This window comes from Leptonychotes weddellii, chromosome 10 (assembly GCF_054177405.1).
Source record: "Leptonychotes weddellii isolate Sample4059 chromosome 10, ASM5417740v2, whole genome shotgun sequence".
NCBI classification, from domain to species: Eukaryota; Metazoa; Chordata; class Mammalia; order Carnivora; family Phocidae; genus Leptonychotes; species Leptonychotes weddellii.
The window spans coordinates 102,314,623-102,327,170 of NC_138378.1; the positions used below are offsets into that span (position 1 = coordinate 102,314,623).

The window sequence follows — 12,548 nt, forward strand, 5'->3', positions numbered from 1 at the left end:
TTAAGTGATTCCTACATTACAACTTTTCTCAAAGATTCTGGGAAGATGGCAGTGTTGGTGGTACCACCATAGTTGTCCGTCTCTCTGAATCTAAAAGCAAACCACCATAGATCAAAACTGAAAACCCATGGACATTTACAACAAAAATTTCTTTATTAAAAAATACCCCAAATACAAATGGATGCAGACAAAGTGCAGCCACCATAAGATCTGCCTAATATTAGCATCTGAGCAAGAGAAAGATGAAGGCAACAGGCTGTCTTATAAACCTGAGAGCAGGAGACAATCGCTGACAGATACTTGCTGAAAATGACTAACGACCAATTTGAGAACCATTGCTGAATCTAGGAGAGGCTTTGTCCAGTCAAGGTATATGTGAGTCCAAGGGGCCATGGTAATATTTGAAAGAGCTAGAGGGACCTGGCCACCAAACCTCCTTTCTAGATTTTACTCAATTCCAACATTGAGTAGGTTAGGAATAACAGAGACATAGATAGATAGATAGATATCCAGATAAATATGAAGGAAAGAAAGAGAGCCAGAAATGTTTGAAGGAAAACCACCATATTTTCCAACACTGTATGAAGAAAAGGAGCTCTGTGAAGTTAGAAAAGCTCCTGAACTCTAAAAGTCCTAGAAAATTAATTTCATGTAAAAATGCATAGGTATGACTGTATGGTGACTAATATAACATAATAAAAATAATTAATTTTTAAAAATAAAAATGCATAGGTATCAAGACCAAATCCTATCCACATTACAATAAGAACTTTAAAAGAGAGTAGAAGACAAAACAACAGCCCCACACACAAGTGAAAGCATACCAGAAAGACACATCTACAAAAGAGATCAAAATCGTAACCTATTTCCAAATGAGCTGACACTAAAACAGTGAAAAAATAACAAAAGCCAGTGTTACAAAAGATCAAAAACGAAATGGTAAAACTCAGAAAAGAATTTGAGATAAAAGGAAAAAATAATTTCAAAAATAAAAACTAAATTAGAAGGCATACAAGAGCAAATACACACAACAGTTAATGCCTTACAAGAAATAGAAGGTGAAAAGAGAAAAATTTTTTTAAATAAAAAAGATGGCATCCACCAAGATAGGCAGAGAAGATCCAACATGCAGATAACAAGAGTGCCTGAAGAAGAAAAATCGGAGAAAGGGAACAAAACAAGTGCTTAAAGCTGTAAGTCAAGGAAATTTTTTTTATTGAATCTAATTATTAAAAGAGCACACTGTGTTGCTGAGAATACTAACCCAGGTGAGCAATACCAAAGGGTATTCTAGTAAAATTGCTGGAAATTAAAGAAAAAGAAGAAAAAGACTTTGGGCACCTAACCAAAGACAGCAAGTGATTTATTAGAGAATGAAATTTAGATTATCTTCAGAGTTTTTGATAGTACTACTTTATACCAGAAAAAAAAAATGGAGTAATATATTTAATACACGCAAGGGAAAAAAATATTATCAATATCCAAGAACTCAAAGAATATTATTCCCATGAGCCCTTCCTAAGGAATCTACTTGAAAATAAGCTCAGACAACCAAAATGACTAGCGATATTTCGGCATGACTGATAGGAGCACTAAACATATAGCACTTACAGAAATGAGACTAACTAAAGGTTAAAGAGGAAAAGTATTGTATGTAATGGTGATATGCCCAAACACTGTAGCTACGGTACAACTTTGGGAAATTATAGGAGAAAGGAGAGCACATACACCAAAAAAATTTTTAACTCATCTCAGTTTTTATTTTTTTATTTTATTTTTTAGAGAGAGAGAATGCAAGCAGGATCGGGGGGGGGGGCAGAGGCAGAGGGAGAGAGAGAATCTTAAGCAGGCTCCATGCCCAGAGCGGAGCCCAGCAAGGGGCTTGATCTCACAACCCCGAGATCCTGACCTGAGCCGAAATCAAGAGTCGGACGCTTAGCCAATTGAGCCACCCAGGGTCCCCTGATCGCAGTTTTTATATCAATGATGGTAAAGTAGCAGTGTTGTAGTTCTGATACTATTTTGTGTATTATGAAGGATAAATAAAGTAACTGAGGGGCGCCTGGGTAGCTCAGTTGGTTAAGCGACTGCCTTCGGCTCAGGTCATGATCCTGGAGTCCCGGGATCGAGTCCCGCATCGGGCTCCCTGCTCGGCAGGGAGCCTGCTTCTCCCTCTGACCCTCCCCCCTCTCATGTGCTCTCTCTCTCTCATTCTCTCTGTCTCAAATAAATAAATAAATAAATAAAATCTTTAAAGTAACTGAGTAATTATAGAATATTCTAAACCTATTATCACCTGTGTTCTTGAGAACCAAGATTCTCAGTGTGGAAAAAAGAGATGCAGATGTAATACAGAAGAGATTAAATTTAAAACCTTGTAGTCCTGAATTTGACCTGAAAGTATCATTGTGAGCTCATGAGGTATTTTGTCATATACATATGTATCTACTTCATATGTACAGTATGTTTATACTGATACACATACATGTATCTTAGCTCTGTCCTCTAAAGAAGCCTAGAAACAATCACCAGCCCAGTAACAGTAAGTGTCTATGGCACCTAGATTTTGTACTTACAGGATGTTTTTTCACTAAAAGAAATCAAAGCTTTTGAGAAGATGGCTGAGTCCAGGTCTAGGGAAGGAACATTTCATCATACCAGATAGCAAGGAAGCTAAATAACTTAGGAAGCTACCACTGAGCAAAAATGTGTGTTCCCTGCGAGCTTTCCGTACAGCTTTGGAGGCGGAGAGTGAAAATGGCGGCCTCCCAATCTCCGCCCTGGAGGAGCCGAGAACTCAGGGCCCCGCTCCTCAGTGAGCCCCCAGAGAAAAGCCGTCAGTCACTCCCGTCTCCCCAGTCTCCGGCCGCACTCCGTGCTCACCCGGCCTGTGACCGCGCGTTTCTATCTCTGGCACCCGACCCCGGGTGGAGTCTCCAAACCCAGCAGATCCCTGCGGTGCACTCCCGCGCGGCTCCTCCCTGGGGGAGGAAGGTTGATGGCATTACTTTTCACCCAATTGCCGAAGCTGGAAACCTGGGAATCACGTTGGACTCCTTCTGCTCTGTCACCCCAGCATTTCATGGGTCACTGAGCTCTTTGGATTCTGTCACTGTATCATTTCTTGCACCCATCACTTCCTCTCTACTTCCTCAGTTCTTCCCTCAACTCAGGCTCTTACCATCCCTTCACTCAGCCAAGTGCGACCTCTGTATCCCTAAAGCACCCTATAGATACTTTTATTCACAGCACTTCTTACATTGCTGTTAGATAACCCCTTATAATCATAATAATATCTAACATTTATTGATTGCTTACCATGTGTGAGATGCTGTTATAAGCCATTTGCATTCATTAACTCATTCTCACAGCCTTTCTATGAGATGGGTCCTATCATTATCCCCATTCAGCAGACAAGGAAGCAAAGATGATAACTAACTTGCTTAGAGTTGTACAGCTAGTATGTGGTGGAGCCAGACTTGTGTCTCCATTTCCTCAACTCAGCTAAGAAGTGGGACAAAAACTGTCTCCAGCACTAAGCAAACGCTTGGTACAGAGTGGATGTTTATTGAATTAAATTGGACTGCTACTACAGTTTTCTAACTGAAAAAAAAAAATGTGACAATGTGAACTTCTAAAGGATAATAGTTACGATTAATTAAAACTCAAAAATATATTTAAATTCATAGATTAATAATGATATATAAACAACTAATCGGTCAACTTCAGAGGATGATAGAAAATGAGTCCATCATCTTGAAACTATAAATAAGATGAAAGAATTGAGCATTTATCCTGCCTTTCCTGTATGAACTGTACCAATTGGTAACCAAATAGTAGATGAAAGGAAGCATCTCCTTATATATTCCAACTAATAAATAAGCGAAAAAGATATCATTTGAATATCATTATTTTGCAACTCCCAATAAATAAATGGAGCTAAGCATTAAGTTTCAACAACTGCTAACATTCAAAAAAAAAAAAACAAAAACAATAATCACTGATCACAAGAAGGGGACACTGCTCCATTATTTAAAGATTTGAGACAGATGACAAAGGTTTTAACCTCACGATGGCTACAATATGTGTATTATTTTTATTTTTCCCTAATAAGGAGAACAATTTATTAATTTTCATCATGTACCCAAAAAAAGGGTTACTTTTTTCAATTTATAATAAAGAATGGTGTCATATACATTTATGGATGGTGAGTGATTGTATTTACTTGGATTTGGGTCATGACTTTATTTAATGGTATCTACAATGGCCGCTGAAATGGCTCAATATGCCACAGCTCCCGTGAAGTTCAGCTCAGTCAACAGATACAGATAGAATTCAATTCCATGGATCAGAATCAAAATGGTACCAAAAAATCCATCAGCTCCATTGAGTGCTTTTCTGTGGTACAGCCACATAGGCCTTCAACAGGAGGCAGATCCTTATTATTGTGATTAATAGCAATAGTTGAAAACTTACTTTCCTTGGTATCACGCTTTATTTCTTTGCATTCAATTGAGCAGATGAGATGGCTTAGCAACAGTAATAAAACTAGCACAATCACCGTCTAGCCTATTTTTTTAGCAATGTGCGGTATATTACTAATTGATTTGTTTCTTCTTGGAGTGTACTGCAATATAGTTAAAATGAAACCCAGTGTTTAATGGGTATTTCCTTACTCCGCTGTCTATAACCAATCAGTATTTGTGTGGTATAAGTAGAACAAGATAAAGCAGTTCTTTTTTTTTTCTTTCCTAAATGAGTTTTAATACAATAGTTTTGGTCTTATTTTTGTTGGTTTTTATTTTTTTCCTAGAGAAAAGAACCAGGCTTCCTCCTACCCCTACCCCCAATCCAGGCTCCTCCTTGGGGGGCATTTGATCCTCCCATAGCTCCACAGAGCCTCAGGGACCAATGTAGACTCTCATCTAGGGGAATACAAGGACCCTTGTACTCTCAGATTGGCAGCTCAGCCTCAAGCCCACCACACTACTAGTCTGTGACCTTGATCTTCTCGCCAAAAACCGAGCTTTTGCCTTATTGTTTCATGACCCAATCCCTCTCTCTTACATCTCTGCTTCCTGGCCTTGTAAACATTCCAGTTACTGGATTTTCCTTTTGATACCTCTGGCTCCCTGTGGCCTCTCTGGGGACCAGAGTCCTAATGCTGAGCACCTGCTTTCCCTGGCTTATGCCCATGACCCCCTAAAGCTTGCACTCTGCTATGCTACAATACTATAGGGCCACAGTTCTGGGGCTGAGAGTCCACCCACCATGCTATCCTGACCAGACTCTCACCTGCCCCCTCATTGTGGCCTGCCTACTCTCTGGGCCTGAGCAATCTTGGTATGGTCTGTCCTGGCTTTACATGAGCCCAAGGCTTATGGATTTAAAAGGAAAAAAAAAAAACCCAGACTCTCAGACAAGTTTCATGAGGATTTCCTGGTGAGTCTAGCACCTCTTCAAGTCTTGAACTGGAACTCAGAAGATCTATGCTGAATTCTTGGCTTGACTGATTATTCACTCTACATACAACAGGCCAGTCACTTGGCTTCTCTGAACTTGAATTTCCTGATTTTTAAATTTAATACATACATAACATCACAGTGCCTGATTCATATTATATGCACATTCTATATTGAGAGACTTTTGCCCCCTTCATGGGAGGAGTTTACTTCTTGGGTGTCTGAGGTTCAACCCTTCCCGCCCAACACACAGAAGGAAGCATAAAACAAGTCAGGAAACAAATGGCTTCTACCCTGGGATCACCTTGACTTCTCCTGCCCCCTGGGACTACTGTCACTAATCCTCCTGCTTCTCAGGTTCTGGACCTGCCTGCTTTGATCTATAAGGTTGTATCCAATACTTTCCACCCCCAGAGACACTTCCGAAAATCAACCTAGTGTTTGCCTACCCCCTCATGGTTCTCACTGTGTCAGCCTTAGCTTAGAATGGATCTCATGCCTGGATATCTTGCCTGATGTTCTGCCAGACCCTTCCTGCTCCCATGGTCCCATTCCAGATGCCTCCTCTCGGTTTTCCTGGGCCCATGGCAGTTAATACCACCAGGCTCAGAGCAGCAGTAGTTTCCAATTACATCCATGAACCCACCTCTCAAGCAAGGATCTGAAAATTATTATGGCCTGCTCCCAATAAGCCTTAACCCAGTGCTCAGCTGAGGGGGGCCAACACTGTGTTAGGCACTCTAGAGGGACACCAGAAATAAAGCAGAATAGCAATTGTCCCTGTCCCCTTATACAAACCCACAGTTCTGGTAACCTTATCTTGAAAAACAGATTCTAGCATTAAAGTCCTAGGAAGGACACAGGATCAGGGATTCATGTAGGAGCAATCTGAAAAGGCTAGAAATCTTCAGGATGGGAAGCTGGGAAGGGCTTGATCACCACCAAAGGATCTTTGGACATAGATGGAAGAACCCCCAATTTCTAGTTCCTTCTCTAAAGCTAATTTACTTAGAAAAGTCTCCTCCCTTCTCTAGAATGTTCTTTCTCCATATCAACAATGAAGTAGATGGACTTAGTTCACAAATCTGGTTGATTCTCCTGAGAAAGTTTTTACAAAATGCAAGTATTATCCTCCCCCAATCATCGTCCAACCTAGTATCTACTAATCAGAATCTCCAGGGCTCTGAAATTCATACTTTTAAAGGTCCTCAGGTGTTTTGGGGACCACTGAATTCAGTGATCTCCAAGGTCCCATCTTGCTCTGACATTCTGTGATGTCAGATTCCAGACAGAATGAGCAAAGAGAACCAACAGGATGAAGCTCAAGCAAGACAGGCCCACATACATAAGAAGCAGGACAGCCCTTGGACAATGGGCAGTGAACTCAGAAACCCCATTCCCCAAAGAGGTAAAGCTGGTGGGAAACATAAATTGATTCCAAGCAACTCCAAACAGATTTATTAGGGTCAGGGCCATCTGAGGGAGCAGGGAGGACCACCATGCCTGGAAAGCTGCTGAAAGCAAGAGAATTCTAGCTGTATAAATCATGATCTGACCTGGGATGGCAATCCAGTTCCCATGGAATCCACTCTAGAAAGATTTTTCTCTCTGGACCTTTCCATCAGAAATCACTGAAAATAAAAACAAAATTTTGTGTATAGAAATCACCTGAGACTAATATATGTCCACTGAGTTGGGAAAATACTGATCCCTCTATTGAGAAACAGCCCTAATGTCCCCCCTCTTATGGAATGGGGAACGTAAGTCTTGAGATTGGGTGTCTCTGCTTCCCACAGTTAGAAATTGAACAGGAAGTTACGCAATTTTAAACTGTATTCATCATGCGTGTCTAATGTCATACGTTCTTCTACGCACTTTGCTTAAGTCATTATTTAGTAGTCTCACTAAGTCCAATCTTGGTTTGTTCAGATTAGGAAACTGAGGCTCAGAGAGGTATATGATTTACCCCAGGTATCATAGCTGGTCAGGAGCAAAATCCAGGGTAGGAAAAGTTAGTCCATCTGGATCCAAAGGGCTTCTCTTCCTACCTCACCAAATACCCTACCTGGTCAAGAAGTAGAATCCCAGCATCTCTGGGAATGTCTCAGAACATTTAGAGCAATGTTAACCGAGACTGAAGTTAGAAGTGGGTCCCACGGAAGGGGAGATGCTTAGGTAGGGTGCCATACCCATACCTTTAGCTCTCTTCCACAGCACAGTCTTGAGGAAAAAAGAAAGAAAAAAAAATACATATATATTCTTTCATTTCCAGGATTGAATTAACTGCATGGATTGTCATGGCTCTGCCCCAGATTGAAAAGGCTGCCCCCAAACTCAGGCTGCTTGCTTTAGGCACACATTGGATCTGAGAATAGCCTTCAAAGAGGTGGAGATCATATGGAGCAAGTGGATTTTTCAGCTCCCTTTCCAGGATTATCTTTTTTTCTCTGTCCCCATTCTCATCCCCAGCTCACTGAGTTTAAATCCCTAGGTGCTGCTGGTGGAGGATCTATATTCACAGAAACTCCCCTGGTCACATTTCCCATTGTCAAGAACAGCACCTGCCCTGGGGGTAAGCAGGAATCATGGACACAACTCATATTTTTAGAGTTTTGGATTTTACAAAGATCTTTCATATCCCATACTTCCTTTAATCCTCATGCCATTCCAGCCCCTTTTACAGACCAAGGCGCTCTGTCAAGGTCCCACAACCAATAATTGATAAGGCTACCCCTAAATCCATGTCCTTTTCTATTCACCACTTGGGCACAGCCCACACTTAGGATTTGGGTGCTGGAGAGGATAAAAAGGCAACTGGCCAAGAGAACTCTGCTAAAATGCCCTCAATATTAGAAGAGTTAGCTCTTTGAAATAACAGGTTACCTCCTTTAGAATACAGAAAGATCATAAAATTAACAATCAACCATTCACACCAAACATGAATGGATTCATCACCTTCTTGCCCTTGAAACGACCTTCAGAAACCAAGTAGAAATCAACATCTTCATTTCAAAAAAGTGAAGCCAGCGGAGAAAAGCGTTGAACACACAGTGTTGAGTAGCTGTATACATTGGAATCTCAGCTAGAACTTTGGTCTCTGACCTTGGGGTCAGGGCAGTATCACAAAAGCCCACCACACTGGCCAAGTTTTCAGATTATCAAAACTACCCAGTGCAATCTCAATCTGATTGCTTGTAGTTAGCAACCCAAATTAAGCTTTCATTTCCACATCATTAAATTAGTTGAAAGTCTTCAGAAATTTTTCACTTTAACGTTTTAGTGAGCAAAACTATGTATACCAAATTAATTTTTCCACAATTTTCTATAGGTAGAATTTGACTTAATCACATTAGAGGGAAATAATTTCTTCAATCTTATGATGAGATTTTTATATTTTAAGTAAAAGTAACTTATCAAGAACACATTTTATGGAACAATACATCTAAAACTAATGATGTAATGTATGGGGATTAACATAACAATAAAAAAAATTTTTTAAAAAGAACACTTTTTTTTTTTAAAGATTTTATTTATTTATTTAACAGAGAGAGACACAGCGAGAGAGGGAACACAAGCAAGGGGAATGGGAGAGGGAGAAGCAGGCTTCCCGCGGAGCAGAGAGCCCGATGTGGGGCTCGATCCCAGGACGCTGGGATCATGACCTGAGCTGAAGGCAAACGCTTAACGACTGAGCCACCCAGGCGCCCCCAAAAGAATACATTTTTTTTTAAAAGATTTTATTTATTCACTTGAGAGAGACAGAAAGAGAGCATGAGGAGGAGGAGAAGCAGAGGCAGAGGGAGAAGCAGACTCCCTGCTGAGCTGGGAGCCGGACGTGGGGCTCGATCCCAGGACCCCAGGATCATGACCTGAGCCGAAGGCAGATGCTTAACCATCTGAGCCACCCAGGCTCCCCAAAAGAACACATTTTTAAGAAGTTGTTATAGGTTGTAAAAATGTTAGAATTCTGGCCAACATGAAATCTGACAATTCCTCAAGATCCAGCCTAGCTCAAAGATAGAGAATTTCAAAGGAAATGGCCCAGTGGCAGTGGAGGGATGGGGTGTGCTAAATGATCCTGAGCCACCCCCAGAAGGCCACGTAAGGACATTGGGTGCTCTGGGTGAGGGACTTAGAAAAGAAGAGCCTGCACCAGAGACAAATGTGACGTGTTTCCTCATTTTTTTTATACTTTCTCTTGCATAGAGAGCCTGAAAGCCACCTTCACTGTGTTGATGAACCTGAGTTGGTTGTAAATAAGGAGGCTGAGCCTTGTTGAGGTCCTGACAGATAGAAAAAGCCACTAGCCAGGTGTGCAAGGTTTCCTGCTCCCACCACTATCCTGGCTCCCTGGGTCAACGGGGGCAGAGGGTCTTGGAGCTGACTCTATGTCCGGTTTACTCTTTTGAGCTTCTCCAAGCTAAGAGGATCTTATACGCATATGTCCAACCTTTGGGAGCAGGTTCAATGCAGTCACAGTAGCATAGATTGAGCACCTGTTGTTTGCCCAGCACTGTGCCAGACTCGGTGAGAAAGGAGGAGAGGGTCCAGCCACTGCCCATGCCTGTCTTACCTGACAGGGGTCTTCTCTCCTTCCTGGTAACTCTCATAGTGCCGTGTTCACCAGACCCTCGGAGGGTTTTTTTTTCCTTATCGTCCTGTGTTGTAGAGTCACATCCCTTTTGGACTCCTTTAGGAGCCTGTAAGCTTCTTAAGGCCAGATCAGTCAGCACCATCTGTGTCTCTCCCCTCATATCTGACCAGGACCTGGCACAGGGTAGATCCTCAACAGACGTTTCCAGTTTGAATGGCTGATCGGTGTTTCTTGCCCTGGCCCTGGTGCCATCTTGGAACATGGGTTTGGGGCCATGGAGTTGACAGCTCGGAGGCAGCCCGGGGAAGCCTATGGAGGAGGGAGGGCCAGGCCAAGTGAGTGATTGTCTTTCCTCTTGTGCCACAGTTCATTGGCTGTTCACCACGTGCGGGGCCAGTGGGCCCCATGGCCCCACACAGGCGCAGTGTAACAATGCCTACCGGAATACCAACCTGAGCGTGGTGGTGGGGAGCGAGGGCCCCCTGAAAGGCATCCAGACCTGGAAGGTGCCAGCCACCGACACCTACAGGTGCGTATGGGGGAGGGGGAGGCCAAGGGGCAGATCTCCCCTTCTGAAAATGATGGGGTGCTGCCTGTGGGTGCATGCCCTCCAGGTGCCTGGGCATACCCTAGGCTCAGAGGCCGCAGACTCTGGTATAGAGGCTGGAGATGGGGAGATTTGGGATAATGGGATATGGCAACAAAGATGTGTTCCTTGTCCTCAAGGAGCCCAGACTATTTGTGGAGATGATATACATGCATGAGCTAGCTTCAGAATATTCTTTATTACTAATAATTATAATTATAGTGGATTCTTTGAATACTACATCATGCTGTTCACACAAATCAGCGCATGTAAAATGTCGGGGAAACAAACGTTCGATGTACATGAAAGATGATGCCCTTACCCTTGAGTCCTCTTCCCTGGGCCTTCACTGTTCACAAGTAAAGCAGCTGTTCTCAAACTCTTGTCCCACACCCAACCCCAGTTGCACAGTATTCCACCAAAACAAGGCCAGGCTGGAGGGAGGCCTGACCCCAACGGGCCACTTAGCTAATAAGTGAAGCTTGACAGCAAGGCTCAGACCAGTGGTTCTCAACCATGAAAAGACTGGACGGCTGGGTTAATGCAGGTTACTGGCCCCCCTCACAGAGCGTCTGATTCTGTAGGTCTGGAGAGGGGTCCAAGAATATGAATATTAAGAAAAATCTTAGGCTAAACATTTTTATATGAATGAAGCAAATATGACAAAATACTGACATTTATTGGATCCAGGTTGGGAAGGGAGACATAAGTGGTATTCATCGTGCTGGTTGTATTCATTCATTCATTCAATGAGAATATGAATTTCCAGCAGGTTCCCAGGTGATGTAATACAACCCCTGAGAATGACTAAATTAGGTTGAACCCTTGCGGGTAGTCCTCCCACAGCTCTGGGGACATAGGCCAGTGCTGCAGTCTTCATTTGACACATGAGGAAACTGAGGCCCAGAGAGTCAGGAGCCTCACCATAGACAGGCCAGATATCACCTCCAACCCCAGACTTCTGAGTCTGAGCCTCCTTCCACAGCAAACGGCAGGCTTAAACAGGAAGCAGCATAATCATGATATTATTGGTGCAAATGCCCCCAGATGCTGAACGCAGTGGGACATGAGCTCTCTTTCCCCTTCCTCAGCCCCCAACCCCCAGCACATCCTCAGCCCCCCTGGGAAGGAAAGGAGTGTCTCAAGTTGCCCGGTTTTCTGTGCAGCCCCACCCCTGGGACCTCAGTGTAAATGCATTTCGGGGAGAGCCCTAAGTGCTTTTTAAATGACATTCTGGGCAGGAATGCAGTAACAAGGTTTGGCTGCAATCAGATTAGCTGCTCTAGGTCCCACACATCCCCAGTAAATGGTCAAAGACACCCAGCCACCCCTGGACCTGCCACACTGAGCAGGCCAGGTCTCCGCTCCCTGCCTGGCTGAGGTTCCCTGGGTCAGCCCCCATCCCAGAGAGATGGAGATGGATGTTTGCTGAGGTCTCATCAAGTATTTTTCCCCCTTTTAGCAGTGAGGCAGATGTCATTACTATGATTACTGAAATTCCCTTGTTTCCATAGGGGGAAACTGGAGTCAGCAGCTTAGCAACAGATCAAAGTCCACATAACCAGTAAACCCAGGGCCTTCTGGCTCAAAGTCTGTGTGTTCTTTCCACTAATGCCCACATCTGGACTCTGAGAGGCATGCAGGGGGCAAGAGGAACAAGAAAGGGAAGGAGGCCTAGTAGTCACGCACCACCCACCTCCAGGAAGCCTCTGGAAATGAAAGCCTAGGAGGGAAGGCCCCACCACCTGCAGGGATGCTGGCCGGCCCAGCCCTGCGTGCAGATCCCCATGTATAAGAAGCAATGTGAAGAAGAGAGCAGAGGAGCTGGGGGGCAGAGAGACCTCAACAGTAAACGCCCAACAAGACCGACTGTCCCATCCCCATCCAGGGCAACTCCCAAGCCAGA

At 43.5% G+C, this 12,548-nt stretch overlaps 1 protein-coding gene across 1 annotated transcript in view; it reads left to right on the top strand.

Annotated features, from left to right (window-relative positions):
- The window catches only part of LOC115938671 (ALK tyrosine kinase receptor-like), a 44,031-nt gene that overhangs the window by 14,365 nt on the left and 17,118 nt on the right, over positions 1-12,548 (top strand). The window contains exon 4 of the mRNA XM_081797302.1: positions 10,423-10,585. Within this exon, the coding sequence (XP_081653428.1) occupies positions 10,423-10,585 (163 nt within the window). The remainder of the gene's footprint in view (positions 1-10,422; positions 10,586-12,548) is intronic.